The 25,107-nt window shown below is 51.9% G+C and overlaps 2 protein-coding genes across 10 annotated transcripts in view; one reads left to right on the top strand and one right to left on the bottom strand.

The window, feature by feature from the left end:
• The first annotated feature begins 1,183 nt into the window (after positions 1-1,183).
• Positions 1,184-22,552, top strand: Telo2 (telomere maintenance 2). Of its 6 annotated transcripts, XR_006639591.1 has the most exons (23): positions 1,184-1,418; positions 1,636-2,005; positions 3,294-3,571; positions 3,792-3,860; positions 4,849-4,996; positions 9,795-9,897; positions 11,482-11,550; positions 11,764-11,905; positions 11,983-12,119; positions 12,740-12,819; positions 12,926-13,030; positions 13,313-13,401; positions 13,538-13,629; positions 13,775-13,891; positions 14,005-14,076; positions 16,497-16,688; positions 17,317-17,408; positions 17,954-18,053; positions 18,365-18,429; positions 18,655-18,770; positions 19,106-19,219; positions 20,169-20,267; positions 22,108-22,237. XR_006639591.1 is itself a non-coding variant. In XM_045161597.1 (22 exons), exons 2-22 carry the CDS (start codon positions 1,671-1,673, stop codon positions 22,206-22,208), a joined length of 2,616 nt encoding a protein of 871 aa, XP_045017532.1. In that variant the 5' UTR covers positions 1,184-1,333; positions 1,636-1,670; the 3' UTR covers positions 22,209-22,552. The 6 variants fall into 6 exon arrangements, 4 of the variants coding, with proteins under 4 accessions (XP_045017532.1, XP_045017533.1, XP_045017531.1 ...); XM_045161597.1 differs by lacking the exon at positions 20,169-20,267 and having other exon boundaries at positions 1,184-1,333; positions 22,108-22,552; XM_045161598.1 differs by lacking the exon at positions 20,169-20,267 and having other exon boundaries at positions 4,852-4,996; positions 22,108-22,552.
• Positions 20,918-25,107, bottom strand: part of Ift140 (intraflagellar transport 140) — a 92,029-nt gene continuing 87,839 nt past the window's right edge. For all 4 annotated transcript variants that reach the window (XM_045161592.1, XM_045161593.1, XM_045161594.1 and 1 more), the window contains one exon: positions 20,918-23,431. In XM_045161592.1, the coding sequence (XP_045017527.1) occupies positions 23,231-23,431 (201 nt within the window). In that variant the 3' untranslated portion in view covers positions 20,918-23,230. The remainder of the gene's footprint in view (positions 23,432-25,107) is intronic.

The raw sequence follows: 25,107 nt of genomic DNA, 5'->3' as shown, positions 1-25,107 counted from the left end.
GCAAATAAATAGGTTAAATAAATAAATATTTATGTATCTGTTTGTTTTTGCGAGGTAGGGCCTCACTCTAGTCCAGGCTGACCTGGAATTCACTATGTAGTCTCAGGGTGGCCTCAAACTCATGGCAATTCTCCTACCTCTGCCTCCCAAGTGCTGGGATTAAAGGCATGAGCCAGCATGCCCGGCGGTAAAAATATTTAAAAAAAATATTTATTTTTTTATTTTTATTTTTTGGTTTTTCGAGGTAGGGTTTCACTCTAGCTCAGGCTGACCTGGAATTCACTATGTAGTCTTAGGGTGGCCTTGAACTCATAGTGATCCTCCTACCTCTGCCTCCCGCCCAGCAAAAATATTAATTAATTTATTTATTTGAGAGAGAGAGAGAGAGAGAATGGCCACTGTAAGCAAACTCCAGGTGAATGTGCCCCCTTGTGCACTTGGCTTACGTGGGTCCTGGAGAATTGAACTGGGACCCTTTGGCTTTGTAGGCAAACGCCTTAGCCGCTAAGGCATCTCTCCAGCCCGGTAAAAATATTTTTAAAGGACCCTAAAAGCCTTTTGTCAAATGGTCTTTTGCCTGCCCACTCTGTTATGTGGGCTGAGCTGGGAATACGGAGAAATGCAGCAGAGCAGCAGAGTGGCAGCGGCCACAAGAGCTGAGCAGTTGGCAGGCCCAGCTGCAAAAGGGGGAAGGCAGCCAGAGGTGTGATATGATGAAGCAGTAGCTGAGTGCGAGGGCAGAGCTGAGACTGAGGAAGAACACGTGATTGTAAATGTCAAACAGATGGCCCTAGCGCGCCCATCGTCTCTCAAATAAATAAATAAAAATAGAACCAGGTAAGGGAAGTGGGGCTGGACCTTGGGGTAGGGCGCTTATGAAGCAGATGGCATAGTCTGTTGCCAGGAGAGCTTCCTCCCGGAGGGCCCGGTCTGGACCAAACTTTTCTATTGCAGATGGAGCCCCGCCCACACAATCTCCATCTGGCCACGCCCCCGCCGTCATCAGATCACGCCCACCCGCCACCCGCCGGCCACGCCCACTCGACTCGCAGCCCGCGCTCTCCGCAACCTCCGTTAGGCGCAGGCGCAGGCGCAGGCGCAGATGCAGCGGCTGCCGGGACTCCGCGGATTCGTCCGGCTCGGCGCGTGAGTTGCGGCCCCAGAGACGCTGAACTCTTCCGAGCTCCACGCGCGCCCGGGCGTTCGCGCTCACGGCCGCACCTGGCCGAGACGGAGACTGGTTGCCGGCGCCGTGGCGAATCGGCGGAGCTCCCGGCAGCCACTCCGGAGCCGGTGTGCGGTAGATCCGGCTGGAGGTCCCCTGCGGCGTCAGGTCGGCCGTGGTGGCGCCTAGCAAGGCAGCCTGCTCCAGTGCCCACCGAGGGGGTCAGCCTGCTGCAGTGCCCACCGAGCGGCAGGTCTCGCCAGGGGCTGCAGCCTCTGGGGTTAGGGTTGTGAGAAGCGCCCTGGCATCTTAGGGTTACTCCAGCCATGCTGGTCCACCCTTGCGCCCAGGAGGCCATCCACAGGGGCACGGGGTCGCGGTGGATATGCTCTTGCCAGTGTAACCGGATGGCTCCCTGTGGGACCGACCCCAGAGGGAGGCAGGGGACTGAATTCTTTGCCTTCCCACAGGTGCTTTTCAGGGACCCTGAGTCCTGCCCTGCAGGATGGACCCAGCGCCATCTGCCGTCCGACTCTCTGTCCAAGAAGCTATTCACACCCTTTCGTCCTCAGAGGATGCTGGTCACATCCTGACCACGCTGGGGTCGGTGAGGCGGTATCTGGGTGAAGCTGAGGACCCAGCCCTGGCTGGGGAGAAGAAGGAGTTTGCCACTGTCCACTTCTCAGCCTTTCTCAGATGTCTGATCAGCAAGCTTAGCCAGGAGTGGCTGGAGCTGTCCCCCGACGGCCAGCTGGAGCAGCTGTGGGAGAGCTTCTTCCTGGAGGGCCCTGCAGACCAGGCTTTCCTGGTGCTGATGGAGGGAGTGGAGGGCAGCGCTGGGTGAGCAGCACTTCCTCTGCAGCTCTGAGACCTGAATGTCCTTCTTCCTGGCTCTGCAAGTGGAGAGACCTTTCTTTTTCTTTTTTCTTTTTGTTTATTTTTATTTATTTATTTGAAAGCGACCAACAGAGAGAGAGAGAAAGAGGCAGATAGAGAGAGAGAGAGAATGAGTGCTCCTGGGCCTCCAGCCACTGCAAATGAGCAGCTCCAGATGCATGCGCCCCCTTGTGCATCTGGCTAACGTGGGTCCTGGGGAATCGAGCCTTGAACCTGGGTCCTTAGGCTTCACAGGCAAGTGCTTAACTGCTAAGCCATCTCTCCAGTCTGAAGAGACCTTTCTTGCTCCCTCTTCTTGAAGGGTGTGAGAAGGTTCACATCAGACTCCCTGATCCCCCATAGGCACTTTCAGTGCAGTTGCCATTTGCTCTCTCCTTCCTCTGGCCCTGTCCTTCAGGCTTTCAAGGGAAGCACAGCCTAGCTGTCATGTGTCACTGTGGACACTCACCTAGTTCTAGGCAGGTTCTTCATGGAATCACATGGCAGTCCTTGGAAGGTTGTCATACCTTTGAGAGGTTGGTTTAATTTTTTTTTTTTTTTTGGTTTTTTTGAGGTAGTGTCTCACTACTCACTATGTAGTCTCAGGGTGGCCTCGAACTCACCGTGATCCACCTACCTCTGCCTCCCAAGTGCTGGCATTAAAGGTGTGCACCACCACACCCAGCTTGGTTTAATTTTTTTATTTTTTTTATTTTTCGAGGTAGGGTCTCACTGTAGCTCAGGCTGACCAGGAATTCACTGTGTAGTCTCAGGGTGGCCTTGAACTCACGGCGATCCTCCTACCTCTGCCTCCTGAGTGCTTGGATTAAAGGCCTGTGCCACCATGTCCAGCTGGTTTAATTTTTTTTAAAATTTATTTGTGTGTGTGTGTGAGAGAGAGAGGGAGAGAGAGAGGAAGAGAAAGGAGGAGAAAATAGGCGTACCAGGGCCTCCAGCCATTGCAAAAGAAATCCAGATGCATGAACCACTCTGTGCATCTGGCTTATTGAGAAGTTTCTGTAATAAAATGTGGGTGCAAGGTGGAACAGGGAGGAGGCAGCAGTGCCCAGCAGTTCAGGGCCCAGTGGCACTTGCATCCCACTGTAACTGGTTATTTAGGAAAGCATTTTCTTTTAGCTGATCAGTTAGGATACAAGCAATTAACAACGTTGAGACTGATTTTTTTCTAGAAGAGGATATTGGAATGAAAGAAATTTGGGGCTTCTGCCCGGTACACCCTACTGTTCTTCAGCCCTAGCTTTCGTTTGATGAGGATGGCTCAGCTGCTGGCGACATTTCTGAGCAAGGGCAGGATGGCAGCGCTGATGGAGGAACAGTGTCGTCCACAGATGAAAGCTGGCTTCCCTCTGCTTCAGGAGACGCTGCTTAGCAAGGTGGTGGGCTTACCTGACCACCTTGGCAACCGTCTGCAGCGAGACAACCTGGCCCAGTTTTTCCCCCAGAATTATTTCCCTGTGCTTGGCAAGGAGATTCTGCAGGCACTACAGGTGGTGGTCAACTCGCTCCGAGGTGAGCACCTCACTTAAATATCACTCCTTTTTTTAATTTTTGGTTTTTTGAGCTAGGGTCTCTCTTTAGCTCAGGCTGATCTGGAATTCACTATGGAGTCCCAGGGTGGCCTTGAACTCATGGCAGTCCTCCTACCCCGAGTGCTGGGATTGAAGATGTGCGCCACCATGCCTGGCTCTCAGAGACCTCTTTTACAGTTAGGATTTATTTTCTGTCCTAGGTGGCCTAGACTGCTCTGTCTCCTTTGTGTCTCGCGTCCTGGGGAAGGTCTGCATCCAAGGGCGGCAGAGTGAGTAGTAGAGGGAGGGAGCGCCTCTCCCTTTCTTTCCCCACGGCAGCCCTGCAGGTCCCTTTGGGGGAGGGAGAAAAGTGTTGCACGTGCCCCACACCAACAGGCAAGCCGAAGCTGGCCCTCGGTAGGGTCCCCTCCCTTGGGCTTGACCCTAGGACTTTTTTTGTTTGTTTTTTGAGGTAGGGTCTCACTGTAGCCCAGGCTGACCTGGAATTCACTACGAAGTCTCAGGGTGGCCTCGAACTCTCAGTGATCTACCTCTGCCTCCCAAGTGCTAGGGTTAAAGGCATGTGCCACCATGCCTGGCTTTTTAAAAAAAAAATTTTTGTTTATTTGACAGAGAAAGGGGCGGGGAGAGAGAGAATGGGTGTGCCAGGGTCACTGCAAACAAACTCCAGATGCTTGCGCCCCCTTGTGCATCTGACTAATGTGGGTCCTAGGGAATCAAACCTGGATCTTTTGGGCTTTGCAGGCCTTAATGGCTAACCCATCCCTCCAGCCTTTTTTTTTTTTTTTTTTTTTTGAGGCAGGGTTTCACTCTAGTCCAGGCTGACTTGGAATTCACTACGTAGTCTCAGGGTGGCCTTGAACTATCAGCGATCCTCCTCCCTTTGCCTCCTGAGTGCTGGGGTTAGGATATACCACCATGCCTGGCTCACTGCTTGTTTTATTTAATTAACTAATTAATTTTATTTATTAGAGAGAGAGAGAGAGAGAGAGAGAGAGAGAGAGAGAGGAGAAAATTTGGGCACACCAGGGCCTGTGGACACTGCAAACAAACTCCAGATGCATGCACCACCATGTGCATCTGGGAAACTGAACCTGGGCCCTTAGGCTTTGCAGGCTTAACCGTTAACCCATCTCTCCAGCCCGACCCTGGGACTTTTGATGTTGTCTCTGGCCTGACCCATGTTCTCTGGTGAGCCCATGGGGCTGTGGGTGCTGAGTCCAGCTCCTGAGGCTCAGGGCCTCTGTGTCTTCTCAGAAGAGATCCTGAGTGTGCTGGTGCCTCAGCTCACGGTGCTCACCCAGGACAGCGGCCTGTGGCAGCGCGTGTGCTGGCGCCTGGCCGAGCAAGTGCCAGACCAGGCAATGGAGGCTGTGTTGACCGGATTCGTGGAGGTTGCTTCCGGGTAAGTGGCTAGGTGCTCCTTTCTTCCAGCTGGCACTTCCCGGGGGTGGTGTAGAGTCTAACATGTCTGGTGCGGGTGGCCTGCCCCCTTCAGTCCCATTGTTTCAGAATGGCCTCGTGTCTGTGCCTGCTGTCCTTTCTTCACAATGGCCGTTAGTGCATGTCCAGCTTCATCTTTGGTACTGAGGGGCTTTCTAGCCTGTGTGTGGCCATCGAGCCGTGGCTGGGCTTTGTCTCTGACAGCACCATGACCACTCCCTTCTGCTCATTCATTTGTGTTCATGGAGGTGAATCAGTAGATTGCTTTGCTGGAAACAAGCCTTGTGGGTTCAGAGCTCTGCGTGAGCACCTTGCTTACCTGTCTTTAAGCAGGCCTGTCCTGGAGTCTGTTTCTGCACATGATGGTACCTTGATATTGAGTTTGCATCCTTTTTTTTTCTTAATTTAATTTTTTTTGTTGACAACTTCCATGATTGTAAATAATAACCTTTGGTAATTCCCTCCCTCTTCCCACTTTCCCTTTGACATGCCACTCTCCATCATATCTCCTGCCCCTCTCAATCAGTCTCTCTTTTATTTTGTTGTCATGATCTTTTCTTCTTCTTCTTTTTTTTTTAATGTTTTTTGAGGTAGGGTCTCACTCTAGCTCAGGCTGACCTGGAATTCACTCTGTAGTCTCAAGGTGGCCTTGAACTCACGTCGATCTTCCTACCTCTGCTGCCCTAGTGCTGGGATTAAAGGCATGTGTCACCATGCCCAGCCCATGATCTTTTCTTCTTCTTATGATGGTCTTGTGTAGGTAGTTTTGGGCACTGTGAGGTCATGGATATCCAGGCCATTTTGTGTCTGGAAGAGCACGTTGTAAGGAGTCCTACCCTTCCTTTGTCTCTTACATTCTTTCTGCCACCTCTTCCACAATGGACCCTGAACCTTGGAAGGTGTGATAGAGATACTGCAGTGCAGAGCACTCCTCTGTCACTTCTTAGCACCATGATGCCTTCTGAGTCATCCCAAGGTCACTGCCATCTGTAAAGTGAAGGTTCTCTAATCAAAAGTGAGAGTAGCATTAATATGTGGGTATGGACATTGAGAGAAGTGCTTACTGGGCAGTTTGATGAGCATAATATATACATTTAGCCAGACACCAGCAGAAGTTACACCCCTAGGGTTCATGACTACCCCTGTTTTAAGTTTTCAGTATCAGGGATGTATTCCCTCTCATGGAGTAGGCCTCCAGTCCAATTTGAAGGCAGTTAGTTTCCCCCATAACAGACGTGCCACTATTGCACCCATTGGCTCATTTGGCCTGGCTGGCCAAATCTAAGGCTTGCAGTGTCCACTGTTGAGTATCTTCACTGGTGATTTCTCTCTGTCCCACTGACCTGCATGCAGCATGGCTTTTTCCAGCTTTCTGTCAGCTGGTATACATGGAGGAGGTTATCAGCTCAGCTCCAGCAGGATTTCTCAGTTGCCTTGCAGCACAAGTATGTGGAGTCTTCAGCAATAGGGTCTTACCATCTCTTCCTGGTGGGAAACCAAGAACCTTGGCAATGGCCTGTAATGTTTTGGGGGCATCAGGGACCTCCCTGGCCAACAACTCACTGGAAGGTATCCCATCCCTGGCACTGAAAATTTTCTAGTAACAATCTATGGCTCCTGAGTGTTCCATTGTCCAAAAAAGTAGGTTTCTATATGATTTATTTCTATCCTCTTAGATTTTTTTCTCAATTTTTATTAATATTTTCCATGATTATAAAAAGTATCCCATGGTAATACCCCCCCCCCACTTTCCCCTTTGAAATTCCATTCTCCATCATATCCCTTCCCCATCTCAATCAGTCTTTCTTATTTTGGTGTCATGATCTTTTCTTCCTCTTATGATGGTCTTGTGTAGGTAGTGTCAGGCACTAAGAGGTCATAGATATACAGGCCATTTTATGTCTGGAGAGAGCACGTTGTATGGAGTTCTACCCTTCCTTTCCACCACTTCTTCTGCATTAGACCCTGAGCCTTGGAAGGTGTGATTGAGATGCTACTCAGTACTCCAGTCACTTCTTTCCAGCACTATGATACCTTCTGAGTCATCTCAAAGTCACTGCCATCTGAAAAGAGAAGATTTTCTACCCAAAGTGAGAGTAGCATTAATATAAGGGTATAAATATTAAGAGAAGTGCTTATTGGGCAGTTTGATAAGCATAGTATATACATTTTTCCAGACATCAACAGATGTTACACCCCTAGGGCTCATGACTACCCCTGTTTTAAGTTTTCAGTATCAGGGTTGTGTTTTCCCCCATGGAGCAGGCCTCCAGTCCAATTGGAAGGCAGTTGGTTTCCACCATGACAGATGTGCCACTATTGCACCTATTGGCTCTTTTGGCCTGGCTGGCCAATTATAAGGCTTGCAGTGTCCACTGTTGAGTATCTTCACTGGTGGTATCTCTTTCTCCCATTGAACTACAGGTAGAATGGCTTCTTCCAGCTTTCTGTCAGCTGGTCTATATGGGAGAGGTTATCAGCTCAGTTCCAGCAGGATTTCTCAGTGGACTTGCAGCCCAAGTATGTGAAGTCTTCAGCAATAGGGTCTTACCATCTATTCCTGGTGGGAAATCAAGGACCTTGGCAATGGCCTATAATGTTTTGGGGGCATCAGGGGCCTCCCTGGCCAACAACTCACTGGAGGTATCCCATCCCTGGCACTGAAAATTTTCTAACAACGATCTATGGCTCCTAAGTGTTCCATTGTCTGAAACCAGAGGATTCCATATGATTTATTTGCATACTCTCAGATTTTGATTAGCCCTCCCTCCACCTTTCCTTTACTCAATCTCTTCCCCTGACCTCACTTAGGCCTTTTCACCACCATTAATCTGTTCTTCTTACATATATACAATATCATCCTATTAAGTCCCCCTCTCCCTTCCTTTCTTTTCCTTTATATCTCTGTTATATCTCAATTGTTAAGTGTTTTTCTTTTGTTTTTTAAAATATTTCATTTATTTGAGAGAGGCAGACAAACAGAGTAAGTATGAGCACATCAGGACTTCCTGCCACTGCAAATGAACTTCAGACGCATGTGCCACTTTTTGTATCTAGCTTTATGTGGGTACTGGGAATTTTTTTTTAGAGGTAGGGTCTCACTATAGCTGAGGCTGACCTGGAACTTGCTATGTAATTTTAGTCTGGTCTTCAACTCACAGCAATCCTCATCCCTCTACTTCCTGAGTGCTGGAATTAAAGGCATGCGCCACCACACCTAGCTTATGTAATTTTTAATTTTCTTGGCTTTTCATGTTAAGGTTTTACTCTAGCCCAGGCTTATCTGGATTCACTATGTAGCCTTAGGGTAGCTTTGAACTCACAGTGGTCCTTCTACCTCTGCCTCCTTAGTGCTGCATTTAAAGGTGTATGCACCGTCCTGGGCTGGTGTTTTTTTGTTGTTGTTGTTTTGTTTTGAATTATTTTACTTACTTGAGAATGACAGAGAGAGAGAGAGAGAGAGAGAGAGAGAGAGAGAAAGAGAAAATGGGCACATCAGCGTCTCCAGCCATTGCAGATTTTCTCCAGATGCATGCGCCCCCTTGTGCATCTGGCTTACGTGGGTCCTGGGGAATCGAGCCTCTATCCAGGATCCTTAGGTTTCACAGGCAAGTGATTAACCCCCAAGCCATCTCTCCAGCCCCCCAGACTGCTGTTGTATTTTTTATTTTATTTATTTATTTTGGTTTTTCAAGGTGGGGTCTCACTCTAGCTCAGGTTGACCTGGACTTCACTACTGAGTCTCAGGGTGGCCTCGAACAGCAATCCTCCTGCCTCTGCCTCCTGAGTGCTGGGATTAAAGGCGTACACCACCCCACCTGGCTTATTTTTTATTATTACTATTTTTTAATTTATTTGTAAGCAGAGAGAGACATAGAAGAGAGACAGAAAGAATAGTTATGCCAGGGTCTCCAGCTACTGCAAACGAATTCCAGATGCATATGCCACCTTGTGTATCTGGCTTTATGTGGGCACTGGGGAATCAAATCAGGATCCTTAGGCATTGTAGGCAAGTGGCCTTAACCACTGAGCCATCTCTCCAGCCCCTTTTTGTTTTTTTTCAAGGCAGGGTCTTACTCTAGCCCAGGCTGACCTGGAGCTCACTCTGTAGTCCTAGGCTGAGCTTGAACTCACAGTGATCTGCCTCTAGTGCTCGGATTAAAGTCATGCACCACCATGCCTGGCCTGGAATATTTTTTTTTTATTGTTTACTTGCAAGTGGGGGAAGGCTACAGGGGGAGAGAAATAACACTGTAACGAAACTCCAGATGCATGTTCCACTCTGCATCTGGCTTTATGTGGGTGCTGAGGAATCGAACTCAGGTTGTCAGGTCTTAGAAACAAGCACCCTTAGCCAGTGAGCCAGCTCTCTAGCTCCCTGTATGGCTGTTTCAACCACAGCCTCAGAGTTGAGGGTTGCTTTGGAAAGTGGTCAGCCTAAGGCATGCATGCTCTGACCCTTACAGCAAAGGTGTTCTTTCCTGTTCAAGAGGAGCTTGCATCCTTGGACTTGGAAGAACAGGGCAAGACTCCATCTGTCTTGTGTTAATCACCCCAGCTTGGACCTGGTGCCTAGGTGCTCCCTGGGATCCCTGTTTACATCTGGGAGGAGGGCGGGATGAGGCCCGACTTCTGGTTGTTGAAGGGCTCAGCCATGCTCCACAGTAAGCAGTAGCAGGGCTGAGGCTCCAGAGCACACTTTTCCCTCTCTCCTTTGAGGCCAACTTGTGACTTAGGCCTCTCTTGCTCCTGCCCCACAGACCTGAAGTTTTGTCACGACTGTTGGGGAACCTGGTGGTAAAGAATAAGAAAGCCCAATTTGTGATGACGCAGAAGTTTCTGTTTTTGCAGTACCGACTCACGGTGAGAATACTGGGGTAAGGGCTACAGGCTTCCCCAAGTCTTAGGAAGAATTGTCATTAAAAATGGAGTAATAGGAGGATTGCCAGAACTTGAGGCCACCCTGAGTATACATAGTGAATTCCAGGTCAGCCTGGGCTAGAGTGAGACCCTACCTCAAGAAACAAAACAAAATAAAAAAAGGAATGGGGGCTGAGGAGATGGCTAAGCAGTTAAAGCAGCCTGCTTGCAAAGCCTGCCAGCATGGGTTCCATTCCCTAATACCCATGTAAATCCAGATGCACAAAGTGTTGGATACAACATGCCTCTGTGTTTTCTTTTTTTTTTTTCCCAGTAGCAGCTAGAATCCTTGGCGTGCGCGCACGCGTGCGCTCTCTCTCTCTCTCTCTCTCACACACACACAAACACACACCTGGCAAAAGTTGAAACTCAAAATGTGAAGTTCAGTTAGTTTAGTTTAGTTTAGTTCAGTTTAGTTTGAGTTAGGGTCTCGCTCTAGCCCAAACTGACCTGGAATTCACTCTGTAGTCTCAGGCTGGCCTCCAACTCACGACGATCCTCTTACTTCTGCCTCCCTAGTGCTGGGATTAAAGGTGTGTGCCATCACACTTCATAAATATTATCATTTTATACACACAAACTCTTGACGAAAGATGCTGTGAGGATTGTCGTGAGTTTGAGGCCATGGGACTACAGAGTGAGTTCCAGGCCTGGGCTACATGGTACTGTAGTTGAAAAAGATAAAAAAAGCAATGACATTGGGGGTGGGGAGTGATGAGTGTCTGGGAGATGCGTTTCAGTGGGAGAGCACATGCTTAGCATGCATAAGGGCCCTAGTTTTCATCCCCAGCACCACAGGGTAGAATGAAATGTATAGTTAGAGGACAGCCATTGTCCAGGAAATGCCAGGGGGCACTCCTGCCTACTGATGGGCCTTGCTGTAATCCAGGCACCAAATGAATCTGTCACATGTCCAAAAGTAGAGGCTGTGTGTCTCCAGACACACGACGGCCACGTCACCGTGGCCTGTTGCTCAGGCTCTAGCTCAGGACCGGCCAGCACGCCAGGTAAAGGGATCATGAGCAGCAGCCCAGTGCAGGTGGCAGAGGAAGTGCGGGTAGTAGGGCTTACAGCTCCCTTCTGGCGTGCTCGCCTTTTCATTTGCCATGTTTTGTGGATATTTCCTGTGGCCTGAGCTCTGTCTTGGTACCTGATCATCCACTCTGGGCAGAAGAGCCCTGTCCCTCCTTGTAAAGTTCATGTTACAGACAGGCAGGTGCTGCCCTTGTAGTCCAGTTAATATATGGTGTGAGTGCCAGGTGATGACAGGGCCAGGAGGTAGGCAAGGCAGGGGTGTGGCCCCCAGGAGGAAGCCCGTCCAGGAGTGTGTGGGAGACCCCTCTGAGCACCTGGGTAGCCAGTGAGGCCAGCTGGCCGCCTGTCTGAGAGGGTGTGGAGTCCCCCTAGTGGCCAGAGAGCGGGAGGACAGAGAGCGAGGCACTGCTGGTTTGGGAGCCCCTGTGGGGATGGGCAGCCAGACTGGAGGTGGTTTCTACCTGGTAAGCAGAATGCTGACTTTCGTTGCAGACACCCATGCTGAAGAGCCTGCTGGGGTACCTGGCCATGGATAGCCAGCGGCGACCACTCCTCATACAGGTTAAGTGCTGCTTGGCCCTCCATCCCCTGTGGTGGTCTTGGGAGAAGGACAGTGGAGGGTGGAGAGGCCATTTTCTGGTGGGAAGGGTAGGGGGTCTAGCTTTGGGTGGCTGTGGGTACTGCTGAGGACAGCCTGAGCTGGGAGCTGTGTGGTACTGGGGTGTGGCAGAGCTGCTGCCTGCCTGACTGGGCTGGGGCTGGGCTGCTTGGCAGGCCCTGAAGGAGCTGCTGGAGACATGGGGCAGCAGCAGCTCTGTCCGACACGCTCCCCTGGCACAGCAGCGCTACATCAGCACAGCCATTCTTATCTGCCTGGTGCACTTGGGGGAGCCAGAGCTCCAGGACATCCGGGATGGTGAGCAGGCTGTGGTGTGGGTACACCTGCCCCGGGTACTCTGAGGAGTCTTCAGGGTGCATGTCTGGCGCTTCTAGAACTGCTGGCTGGCATGATGGAGGGTGTGAAGTGCCACCTTGACAGCAGCCTGACTCCTGTCCGTCACTTGGGCATGATTGTGGCCGAGGTCATTAGCTCCCGGATTCACCCTGAGGGGCCTCCCCTGAAATTCCAGGTGAGCAGACTGTTCTCCCTCCGTATGTCCTCTCCTCCACATGACAGGATTCTAGGTCTCATTGGCTGAGCAACAGTACTAGAGGCACCTTAGCGCCATGGGGCCGAGACCCGAGGAACGTCCCATGTTGGCCTTGGTGAGGGGCAGGTGTGATCTCAGCTCCCGTATTTGGGTCATTAGCACCCAAGGCTGCCAGATCCTGGAGGAGGAGGTGGAGCCTGGGTTCAGGATTCCAAAATCAGCCTGGGGTGGGCATGTGGAAGTACTGTAGAAAAAGCACCTACCAGGCTGGAGAGATGGCCTAGTGGTTAAGTGCTTGTGTGTGAAGCCCAAGGAACCCGGTTCAAGGCTCAATTCCCCAGGACCCACGCAAGCCAGATGCACAAGGGGGCACATGCATCTGGAGTTTGTTTGCAGTGGTTAGAGGCCCTGATGCACCCATTCTATCTATCTGCCTCTTTTTCTCTCTCTCTGTCTGTTGCTCTCAAATAAAAAGAAAAAAGAAAAAGGTTGCTAAATGAGATGGGGTGGTTTATGAGGGCCTGGTTTTAGCTGTCCTTCCATGGTGAGGTGGTGTGTACACCTGTGGGCTTCGCAGCTCCATCGTGTTTGCCTTGTAGTACGAAGACAGTGAGCTGAGCCGTGAGATGCTGGCCTTAGTCGCACCAGCGCCTGAGGGCGACTGTTCCTCAGAAGAAGGGTGAGTGTTTGCACATGCCCAGTCCCTACCCTGAACTCTCCGGGACAGAAGTCAGGGCAGCTGTGGGTGCGATGGCCCTGAAGGCACTGCCATTGCTGTTCCTTAGAGGTCCTCCCCTGGCTCCTGCCGTGACCAAGGCCCCTGCTGAGATGAGTGTGCATGGTGGTGTCTCCTCAGCTCAGCCACCAGGCTCGGACTCAGAGTTGGACAGGTAGGGCAGGGCTCCTTCGGCCTCTGTGGGCCCAAAGGGCAGCTGAGGGTAACACCGTGGCCTGCGCTAGGGTTGAAATACCTGTGCAGGAGGTGGCACACCCTGCCAAGGCGCCAGTCTGCATTAGATGCCCGGGCTCTGTTGCCCTGCCACCTTCTCACATGGCCTTTCCTGCCACCGTCAAGATGTTGGGAATGAATTTGAGCATTTTTGGGTCTTGACCTCGAGGAGGCAAACGTGAAGGAGCTGAGTGGTTCTGGTGTCTGTTCTGCCCTGTTACAGTGATGATGAGTTCATCCCGTATGACATGTCAGGGGACACAGAGCTGAAGAGCAGCAAGGCACCCCTGTACATCCGGGACTGCATGGAAGGTGGGCATTGCTGGGGTCCTACCATGGGCTTACCCACAACTGGTTACTCTGAGGGACTCCTGGGCCTAACGCTCTGGGCCCACTGGGGCCAGAGTCAGTGCTGAGACTGACAGAGGCCCGTCTGGGTTCTGTGCAGCCCTGGCGGTGTCTGAGGACGTGCAGCGCTGGGAGGCGGCCCTGCAGGCCCTTGAGGGTCTGGTCTACAGGAACCCCGAGAGCACTCGGGAGGTGAGCAGGAAGACAGTGTGTTGGGGGGCAAGGGTGGCATTTGGGAAGTCCTTGGATGGCACATATTCTGGGTCTTGGTGTGTGGCACTGTCTTGGTGTGCAGCAGCTGGGGCTGAAGGCACCCTGATCCTTGGCCCCTGTGCAGGTAAGTGTGGAACTGGTGAAAATACTGCTGCATCTGGAAGACAGGACCTCTTTGGCAAGATTTGGGGCATTGCGCCAGAGAGCCCTGGTAGCTGTCACAGTCACAGACCCAGCCCGGGTGAGTCTCAGCCCTTGTGGCCCCATTTTGTGCCTGGGTTGTCTCTGGTGTCTGGAGGTCAGGCCTCCAGGTAGCCTTGGCGCCCTGCCATGGTGACCTCTTTGCCTGCTCAGGTGGCTGAATATCTGACCTCACAGTTCTATGCCCTCAACTACAGTCTACAGCAGCGCATGGACATTTTGGATGTAAGTGCCCTGGACCCCTGTCCCCATCGCACCCAAGCTGCCCTAAGGTGGGGAGGTCACAGGTCTTCATGGACATGACCAAGGCCCTCTTGTGTGCCTTTGGTGGGGACCCTAGGGCTGAAGTGCTTTTCAGTGATGTCCACATGTTCACCAGTGTGGTTTAAAAATAGTTTATTTTTATCTATTTACTTGCAAGTAAAGAGAGAGTGTGGGGAGAGAATGGGCACACCAGGGCCTCCTGCCACTGCAAACTCTAGACACATGTGCCACTTTATGAATCTGGCTTTATGTGGGTACTGGGGAATTGAACCTGGGCAGCATGGTTTGCAAGCAAGCACCTTTAACACTATAACACTGAGCCATTTCTCCAGCCCTGTTTGTGTGTTTTTTGTAATTGTTTTTTTTTTTTTTTTGCTTGTTTTTCTTTCTTTCTTTCTTTTTTTAATGAGCAAGAAAGAGGAAGAGAGAAGGAGAGAATTGGTGCACCAGGGCCTCCAGCCACTGCAATTGAACTCCAGACATGCACACTACCTTGTGCACATGTGCATCCTTGTGCGTTTATATCATCTTGTGTGTTTGGCTTATATGGGACCTGGAGAGTTGAACATGGGTCCTTAGGCTTTGTAGGCAAGTACCTTAACCACTAAGCCATCTCTCCAGCCCTGTTTGTGTGTTTTAAATAACTTACTGATGCTTTTAGACATCATAAAAATGTATCATTTAATGTGAGGTGTTGGGGAGATGGTTCAGTGGTTAGAGAACTTGCTACACAAGCATGAGAACCAGAGTTTGATCTCCAACACCTGTGTAACACGCCTGGCATGGCAGTGCATGCCTGTCTGCTACTTGAGGAGGGTACCACAGGATTGCTGGGGCCCACTGGCCAGCCAGTCTAACCAAAAAGTGGGGAGCTCCAGTTGTAGTGAAATCCTGTCTCAAGGAAATAATGCAGTAGAAGAAGACACCCAGCGTGCTCCTCTGGCCTGCGCACTTGTGCACATGGGGGCCCGTATCTACACACATGCGTGCACACTCCACGTGCCTATACCCATACCACACTGCACACACAAAAAAGAAAGAAGGAAAGAAAAAAAATGTGACCTTCCCATGGTTATCATTTAACCAAGAAAATTCATGGAGTTCTGACATGCTACAACATGGATGAGCCTCAAAACCTCATGTGGCCGGGCGTGGTGACACACGCCTTTAATCCCAGCACTTGGAAAGCAGAAGTAGGTGGATCGTTGTGAGTTCAAGACCACCCTGAGACCACATAGTGAATTCCAGGTTAGCCTGAGCTAGAGTGAGACTCTATCTTAAAAAACCAAAACAAGCTGGGCGTGGTGGCGCACGCCTTTAATCCCAGCACTTGGGAGGCAGAGGTAGGAGGATTGCCATGAGTTCAAGGCCACCCTGAGATGACAGAGTTAATTCCAGGTCAGCCTGGACCAGAGTGAGACCCTACCTCGAGAAACCAAAACAAAAAAAAAAAAACCAAAACAACAACAAAACCCAAGGAAATATTTTTGTGGCCTTTGGGATTGACTAGAGACTTTCATGTGTTAGGCAGGTTCTCTCCTACTGAGCTATACTCCTAGCTCTCTTGATAGTTTTGCCTTGAAGCAGAGTCTGTAGTCCAGGCTGGCCCTGAACTTCTGATCCTTCTGCCTCAGGCACCTAAGTAACTAGGATTACAGATGTGCACCACCAGGCCTGCCTGAGAGTGCCTCTGGTCCCAAAATTTGGGAGTAGGACAATTGCCATGAGTTTGAGGTCAGCCTAGACTACCTTGTAAGTTTGTCTCAAAAACAAAATGTGGGGCATGGGGAGATGGCTCAGGGGTTAAAGCACTTGTTTGCAGAGCCTGCCGCAAGCCAGGGTTTAATTCCCCACTTCCCATGTAAAGTTAGATGGACAAAGTGGCACATGTGCCTGGAGTTTGATTGCAGAGACAAGAGGCCCTGGTGCGTGCATGCGTGTGAACTCACTGTGATCCCCCTACCTCTGCTGGGACTAAAGGCATGCTCCACCACACCTGGCTATGACTGGCTTTCTCTGCTGAGCATGGCATCTAGTATTTCCACATTCCAGACTTCTTTGTCTTTTTTAAAAATTTCATTTGATCTATGTGGCTGAGTTTCTGGGGGAAGGGAGAGAGATCAGGGGTGGCAGAACAGGGTGGGTTTTGTGAATCGTGGTGCACTGGCCCAGGAGCTCTCAAAGAAGCACATGTGTGTCCTTTGCCTCCCAGTACAGTGCAGAGATTCAGAGATACTTGGAGGTGACCCTCGGTGGCTCCCAGGACATGCTGGGCACTGTTGCTGGGCTGAGCCTTTTCCAGGAACTTGGCTGGTGATGCAATTTTAGAGCAGTGTCTGTTCCCCAGAGCCATGCACTGCCTCGCCCCTCCTCTCCTCTAGGTTCTGACTCTGTCTGCCCAGGAGCTGTCTCGGCCAGGACGCCTCCGGAGGCCTTCCCAGCATGACTCCCCGGGTTCTGGCAGCCAGTGCTCACCGACACAGGCTGTCTCTCAGCCTGGCAGTGCAACGGCTCCCAACTGGCGGGTGGTCGTTGAGGAGCGGATCAAAAGCAAGACCCGGAGATTCTCTAAGGTCAGCCAGGACCAGTCTGTTCAGGCCCGTGTGGGGGTGGAGTTCTTGGGGAGGCAGGACAAGAAGCTGGGTTCTTCCAGGGCTGTTCTGTGCCGACTCAGGCTAATCTGGAACTCAGTCTGTAGTCCCAGGCTGGTCTCAAACTCAACAGCAATCCTCCTACCTCAGCCTCCCCAGTGCAGGGATTAAAGGTATGAACCACCATGCCTGGCAACCCGGTGTGATATTAAAGCACGAATATGAATGTGGCAGTGAGACAGTCCCAGGAAGCCATGTCAGGAATGAAGGATCTGCTTGGTGGCTGGGAATTCTCAACCCGGGCTGTCTGGCCCATCTCTGGGAATCTGGTGATGCCTGGAGACAGATTGAATTATTACAGCAGCAGGAATAGAGAGAGGCCAAGCTGCTCAGTATATCACAGTGTACAGGTCTTCCCACCATGAAGACTACCCATTACTAGTTCGTAGGGTCAGGGCTCAACCCAGGCCATAACAGCCTGCGCCTGAATGTCCTCCACACAGCCTTGCAGCCAGGGGAGCCAAAGCCCAGGGGCTCCCCAGCTTCCTGGCCTGGCACCCTGCACAGTGGGTGGCTTTGCCCCTGGGTGAGTGCTGGCTGTGTTTGGCAGGGCCTTCCCCAGCGGGAGCTGTCAAGCAGCCCTAATGAGTTCAGCTCCGTGGCCGGCCACTTCTTCTTCCCCCTCACTCGGCACTTTGACAGGTGAGTCTCGGAGTTCCAAACACACCTCTGCCGACATAAGTCATTGTGGGGTGGGCTCCGAGGTGGGGCTTTGGGGAGAAATGCCTCATTTTGGAAGCTTGCTTTTAAATGATATGGACTGTTCTCAGAGGTCCTTTTGTCGTCGCCATTGAGTTCTGTGGTGTGTTAGTTATCACTGTCTCTGTGCCTGCGTCTTGGGTTTACGGAGGGGCTGGTGAAGCCTCGGATGCTTCTGAGCCTGCTGTGTCTTCAGTTGCTCGTCCCTTCCTCCCTTGCTAGAGCTAGGCTAGGCCTCATGCCCGGTCTGTAGGATCTTGGACTGTACAGGCTGTGCTTCTGATTCAGGGCCTGGCTTACGCCACAGTGGCCTGCAGCATGCTGGGACATCCGGAAACGCCTTTCCCTATGGCATCCTATGTGCTGTTGGCGAGGGCAGGAGGAGGGATTTCTCATCCTCCCGGAATCTGGGACTCTCACGGTAGTCCAAGAGGTTAATCAGCTGGCTCTTACATGCTAGGGTTGCACCATTTTCACCTGTGTTTCAGGCCTGTGGTGACATTTGACCTTTTGGGAGATGACCAGTTGGTTCTTGGAAGATTGACCCACACTTTAGGGTCCTTGATGTACCTGGCTGTTAACACTACTGTGAGTTGGGACACGGGAACTGAACTACCGCATTTCCCCAGAGCGGCAGTGCCAGAATTGCCTCCAGTGTGCACAGGACAGGGTCCGGGCTTTATGCGGCCTGTCCCCCTGCCCCCAGGGGCAGGACAGGATGGGCAAGGTCACGGGCGTGGGCACTGTGTTCTCCTGAGTGCACCCTCCCCTCCGCTTGGCACTGGAGTAAGGCTTTGTGAGTGAGCTGTGCCCTTGCTAGCCGGCAGCAGACGCTCACCTTTGTGACCCTGGTATTGGAAACACAGACCCTGACCACTTTTCCCTCTGCTGGTGTTCAGGTAGCTGTGCCTATGGGCAAGGCGCTGATGGAGTTCATTTGGGTCCTTCGCTTCCATGCTGACACGTGAGTGGCCCATAGGGCTGAAGGCCGCGTGGGGGTCTCTGAGGCAGCATGGTCTGGCACTTCCCAAGCAAGCAGTGGGCCAGCAGGCTTGTGCAGGGCTGGACTGAGTGCCACTGCGTGTTGGCCTGCCGTACTTCAGGAGCGTGTGGCAGGGTGCCCACCAGCAGTCTAGCTTGGGGCTCCATCAACAAAGCCACGCTTCACCCTTCTTCCCCTGCTTGTTAGCTACGTGCGCCGGGGCTTGCTGTCTGCCGTCTCCTCCGTCCTCCTGAGCGTACCTGCAGAGCGGCTGCTGGGGGACCTGCCAGATGAGCTTCTGGAAGCCAGGTCCTGGCTGGCAGGTGAGTGTCCCAGCCTAGCCGTGTCAGCCAGGTGGGCAGAACGTCCCTCAGCTCTGTGGAGCAGATGGAGGAGCCCAGGCAGAGCAGCTAGTCTGACTGGGTTTGCCCTCGCCCGCTCTGAGAAGTGTGATGACACCAGTATGGGAACAAGCATGCGGTCAGCATCCGTGTCACATTGGGAAATCCTACAGGTCATGTCAGAAGGTAGCCTCACATAGGAGCCTGTGCCTTCAGGTTCCCAAATCTATAGACAGGCTGTGCCAAAATAGTGAATATTGGGAACCTTCAGCCAAACTCACCCAAGCAGCTTTTGCTACCCTTCCTCTCTTATTCAGACCCCATGTCCTCACTCCATGCCCTGGGGACTCACCCGGGAACCGCCTGCATGGAACATGCGTCTTCCTGCGTGGCCCGTCCAGTGCTGAGCTGCGGCTCCCACGCGGCTGCAGGTGCTTGCTGCTGGGGCTCTGGCACGTGTGCGTTCCTGGTGTCTTATTGCCTTGCTGTTTCTGAGGGCTCGCGGAGGCCCCCCTCATTACTCCCCACGTTCCCTCTGCTGAGCAAGACCAAGTCCTCAAGGGGGGGTGGAGAAAGCTACTTCTCCCATGGTGACGGCCCGGGCAGTGTTGAGTCTGTCCTGGCCATGGCCTTCCCAGCCACCATGGTGCCTGCCACCGGGCATAGTCCTGGTTGGAATGGGCTTTGGCAAGGAAAGTGAAGCAGGTGGAGCACTGGGTGCAAGGAAGGGGGTAGAGGGCAGGGTTGATGGGTGTGGGACTTGTCCCCATGGGTACCTGGCTGCATGTGTCACACAGAGCTTGTGTCTGGGGGAAGCAGGTGGCTCCGGGGGCTTTGCAGGCAGGTCTCTTCCTCAGAGGGTATGAGGGGGTCCAGAGTGCCTGTCCTGTCCTGTCCCCTCCTTCCCCTCTGCTCTCACTCGGGGTCACCTTTGCGTTGCTGGGACAAAACGCCTGACCAGAGCAGCTGATGAAAGAAAGGGTTGTATCTGGCTGGCAGTCTCAAGGTGAAGCTCCACCACAGGGAAAATGAGGCTAGACATCACCTCAGCTATGGTAGGAGAGTGAGCCAAACTCTAGCAAGGGGGAGCTGCTAGGACACCCTGAATTTCACCAACAACACGCCTCCTCCAGCAAGGCTTCACTTCTCAAATTGCCATCAGCTGGGAACCAAGCATTCAACACAACACAAGTTTATGGAGGACACCTGAACCAAACCACCACATTCCACCCCTGGCCTCCATAAACTGATACATTCAGTCCAACTTTAAAAGTCCCCAAAGTTTTTATTTTTAATCTTGTAAATATTTTTTTATTTGGTTTTTCAAGGTAGAGTCTTGCTGTAGCCCAGACTGACCTGAAATTCACTATGTATTCTCAGGGTGGTCGTGAACTAGCAGTGATCCTCCTACCTCTGCCCGCCCGAGTGCCACCACACCTGGCATCTCTGCACATGTTCTCGGGATACAAGAAGAATGCAGTAAGCCTCCCACACAAATTGCCTCTAGTCCAGTCTAGACAAAATTCTTCCTCTCATAACCCAAGCCTGCATAGTCCACAGTTCTTCCTGCATTTAGGTCTCTGAACTCTGACCAGAATGGTCCACCACACTCTGCTTATAGCACTGCAAAGTGTTTCTCAGCCCAAGATTTCAAATCCTTGTACATTCTTTCCACAAATTGGTTTTAAAAGGGGAAAAACCATACAAGTTAGGTTTCCAGCAGAAACCACCCCACTCCACTGGTACCAAGATTCTATTGTAGTTAGCTTCGTCTTTTTTTTTTTAAGATTTATTTATTTATTTATTTATTTATTTATTAGAGACAGAGAGGAAGAGAGAAATCAAGCGTGAGACCGGGATGATGTAGTTAGCGTCTTTTTTTTTTAAATTAAACTTATTTATTAGACAGAGAGAGGGAAAAATAGTGAGACTGGGTGTGCCAGGGCCTCTAGCTACTGCAAATGAACTCCAGACTCAAGCGCTACCATGTGCATGTGGCTTACATGGATCCTGGCGAATTGAACCTGGGTCCTTTGGCTTTGCAGGCATGGGCCTTAACAGCTAAGCCATCTCTCCGGCCCCTTGTAGTTAACCTTGCTGCTGGGCTAACACACTTGAGTAAAGGCAGCTGATGTGAGGGAAGTTTTTATTTTGGATTACAGTCTTGAGAGAAAGTTCCTTGAAGGCAGGGGACAACAGCATGGCATAAGCAGAGGCTGGACGTCACCTCTGCCACAGCGGGTGGAAAACAGAAGCAGGAGAGACAAATACCTCTAAGCCTTCCCCCAAAAAACCAATACACCTCCAGCAAGGCTTCACCTCCCAAATTGCTATCAGCTGGGCACCAAGCATTCAACACACAAGTTCATGGGGGACACCTGAATCAAACCACCACCCTGGTGGTTTCCCGCTGCATCCCCAGGATGAACGTTTCCTTCCTCACAGAGTGGGCAGCCAATGGCAGCAGGGCTGAGAGGCCATCCTACTCCTGGTCCCCTGGCTTCCTACTTTCCTGAGACTCACGTTGTGCTCCTCTGGGAATGTGGAGGGGAGAGGCATCAGGACCATGGGAACCCTGGCCCTCAGCTGATCAGTCACTGGGGGTGTACGGGGTTCTCGACAGAGCAGCCTCATCCCCACTGTTTAAGGGCAGTGTAGGGCTGGGTGCAGGACACACTCAACAGAGTCCCCTCTGGATTTTTGTCCCTAGCGCTTCCTGACCGCCCCGAGAAGGGGTCTTAGTTTGGCTGTAATGTCACAGCAGTGACCTCTGCTAGCAGAGCTTCCCTGTGGCTCCTGGGGTGTCAGTGAGACCGTGTGCAGTTTTCTCATGGCAGTGTGGTCGGGACGTGGCTCTATCCGAGGGACAGAGAGGAGCTTGTGATTCTAGGTCCTGTGGCTCTCTCCCGTCTCCTCCCAAGGAGAGTGGCACCTCTGACCTTTTGGCAGCAGGTAGCCCCTTGTGACCACCTACGGGGTCTCCTTTGTGGCCACATTTGCAGCCTTTGCGGGACATATATGTGTGGCAGGTGGGGGTCCTAGCTGTTTCCTCACATGGGTCCGTTGGACTGCAGGGGGGTTTGTCTGTTCCTGCTGGTTTCCTCCAAGGTTGGTACCGGGGTTGCTGGGCTGTGTGCCTAACCCACAGCCTGCTCCCCCTAGTGGAGGTGTCCCCTCACCTGCCACTGTGGAGGTAAAGCTCTCTCTGCTGGGTGTCCAGGTGAGGTCTGCAAGGGTCAAGCCGGCAGCTCCTTGGGGAAACAGCAGGAGGAGGGGGCTGGTCGGCACGTTGCTCACCCGCTCTGTCTCCACTCGGCAGACGTGGCAGAGAAGGATGCAGATGATGGCTGCAGGGAGCTGGCAGTGAAGGCTCTGCTACTTCTGGAAAGAATCAGAGGGAGACTCCTCCCTAGCTCCTGACCTCCGCCACAGGAGGTGCAGCCACGCCCTGGGCCGCCCCCAGTGGAAAGAGGGAGAAAGACCCCGAGGAGCGCGCGGTATCGGCGTGTGCGGCAGCCAGGTCTGTGTGAAGGAAGCCTCCGCCAGCGCTGGCCCTGCTGTTACTCACAGCCCGGCAAGGCTGAGTGCTCAACTGAGGACGGGAGGGCCTGCGCTGCCCCACACGTCAGAGGCCTCATGCCGGAGGGAGGAAGAGCTCCTGAGCCTTCACTGTGCCCCTTTGGGGACGCAATGGCAGCAGAGCACGGATGGTCCTCTGAGCCCCCCAGGCTGTGTCTCCAGAAGAATAAACAGGGAGGGAAGCAGGTGTCACAGTCTTCCTTTGTGGGTCTCACCGGACGGACGGACAGACAGGAACTTTACTTCTGTAGACGTTCATGAGGGGAGCATGGAAACAGAGCAGGAAGGGGCCTAGGCCTCGGAGAAAACAGACTTTATTATTGCAGTCATAGGAGTGTGGTGGGTAGGGCCTGCTGTCTCTGTCCCCACCGTGGGCACAAGAGCAGTCACCAGAGCTGGTCTCAGCTGTGGCCTCAGGAGCACCGGGCCCTGCTGGGCACTATTGAGTAGCTATGAGCATAGTTAGCGGTACCAGGTGTCCTCGAATACCAAATGTAGCCCCAGGCCACAAAGCTCTACAAGTTTCTGAGGCTCCATGGTCTGTAGTTGGGAGGAAACAGGAAAGATGAATCTAATTCCCTTTAAAAGCAACTAACCCCAAAATCCACAAGAACAATCCAGAACCCAGAGACATGCTGATGAAGCCTCCTTCTCCATGTGGAGAGGAGGCCGGCCCAGCACAGTGCAGTTCCTCCTGGACGGCGGCTGCCGGCTCCGCGTGCCAGCTCCCTGCTCACATGCCGCTGTGCAGGAACGGGTTGTTTCCTGCTTTTCCTAACAAAACTGCCCTTCCTAAACTAGAGGATTGCAGATGATTTCCTAGCAGCAGGGCACTGCCAGCTGGAGCCCGAGGCACGTCAGGGCTAGTTTTCTACTTCTTCCTCCACCTCCTCATACATCTCCTTCTGGTCTTCCATGCTGTTGTGGCGGATCCGCTCGGGCAGGACGCGCGTCAGAGGGAGGCCCAGGCCCTGGTGCACGGCATCCACAGTGCGCTGGTCCACGTAGTAGGACATGTTGGCAGAAGGCAGTCTCTTCCGCATCTCCTCGAGATACCTGTAGGCCTAGGGCAGAGTTAGAAGTGTCAATTGTAGGTCTACTGGAGGGGTTTGGCTCACTGGAGGGTGGCATTTCATTTGTCATGGTAATGAAGCTTCCCAAACAGGTACCCAGACTTCTCTGCTGGGCGGGGCTTAAGAAAGGCCTTCCCTCTGAGGGGCACTCAGGGTCACTTGTCTGGGGCTTCCCAGCCTTTGCAAGGGGGCAGTTGTGTAGGAGGCCTTCATGTGTTTCAGGCACTAAGTGGCTTATGTCAAAGCTGTGACTGGGGGCTGGAGAGATGGCTTAGCGGTTAAGCGCTTGCCTGTGAAGCCTAAGGACGCCAGTTCAAGGCTCGATTCCCCAGTACCCGTGTTAGCCAGATGCACAAGAGGGTGCACACGTCTGGAGTTCGTTTGCAGTGGCTGGAAGCCCTGGCGCACCCATTCTTTCTCTCCCTCCCTCCTTTTCTGTCTGTTGCTCTCAAATAACTAAATAAAAATAAACAAAAAAAAATTTTTTTTAAAGCTGTGACTGGTATGAAAGCCAGAACTCGAGTCCGTTGGCAGCTAGGACCCAAGAATCTGGTTGGAGTGTTAGAGCTACCTTCTCCCTTAAACCCACCTGCGAAGGGGAGGGCGGCTGTATGGTTTTCACACATTCTGGGGCACGTGCTTGCCAGAACAGAGGGCAGGCAGCAACAACAATGGCTTGTTACTTCTTTCAAGTGCCAAGTTTACCCCAGTTCACTGGGCCTATGATTAAGTTGTTTCCTGTATAAACGGTCTTTGATTCTAGGCCAGTGAACTATGGAATCTCTAGTCATAGCACAGCAGTGGATCTCAGGGCAGTGTGGAGTGGAGAGCCTGGATAGGCTAGGCTCAGCTTGTGGGGTACCGTGCCTGCTCTCTTACCCATGCTCGTCCACAGGGAGGATCCCGCACAAACATATGGGATCTTCTGTGGCTTCTAGGGCTTATCCCCAAGCTACACACCAGCTCAGAATGTGACCCAGATTTCTGGCAGTTGTTAAAATTTTCCAAATGAGTAATTATTAGATGTTAGTATTTCTAGAATTTTTTTAAAATAAGGTAAGCCTTTCTTTTTTTAAAAAAATATACATAATTTTTACTTATTAGAGAAAGAAGCAGATAGAGAAAAGGCATGCCAGGGCCTTCAGCTGCTGCAAACAAACTCCAGATGCATGTGCCACCTTGTGCATCTGGCTTACGTGGGTCCTGGAGAATTAAACCTGGATTTTTTGGCTCTGCAGGCAAGAGCCTTAGCTGCTAAGCCATCTCTCCAGACCTGATGGCTTAATGCCTAAGGTGTTTACCTGGGAAGCTATTCAGTGTGGAAGATGCCAAGTCAGACTCAGACATGAAGATGACAAAGTGATGAAAGGTTTGGATGCGCTCAGTCTCAGAGTAGACACTACAGAAAGACTAAGCTTGGGGCTGGAAAGATGGCTCAGCAGTTAAGGTGATTGCTTGCAAAGCCTAAGGACCCAGGTTCTATTCCCCAGTACCCACATAAGCCAGATGCATGAGGGGGCGCAAGTGTCTGGAGTTCATTTACAGTGGCTAAAGACCCAGACACACCCATTGTCTTTCTCTATTTGTTTCCTTCTCTCTGTCAAATATTAAAACAACAACAATAAAACCCAAAAAACAAACAAAACTAAGCTTGAAGCAACAGTAAC

Source organism: Jaculus jaculus, chromosome 11, assembly GCF_020740685.1.
Source record: "Jaculus jaculus isolate mJacJac1 chromosome 11, mJacJac1.mat.Y.cur, whole genome shotgun sequence".
Taxonomy (NCBI): Eukaryota; Metazoa; Chordata; class Mammalia; order Rodentia; family Dipodidae; genus Jaculus; species Jaculus jaculus.
This window is presented reverse-complemented; position numbering and strand designations above follow the sequence as displayed.

Bases quoted from the DNA above. Each gene is read 5' to 3' on its own strand.
- Telo2 (XM_045161597.1), top strand. From the start codon at position 1,671: ATGGACCCAGCGCCATCTGCCGTCCGACTCTCTGTCCAAGAAGCTATT. The intron at 11,906-11,982 runs GTGAGCAGGCTG...TGGCGCTTCTAG, and splicing joins GCTCCAGGACATCCGGGATG to AACTGCTGGCTGGCATGATG. The intron at 12,820-12,925 runs GTGAGTGTTTGC...GCTGTTCCTTAG, and splicing joins GACTGTTCCTCAGAAGAAGG to AGGTCCTCCCCTGGCTCCTG.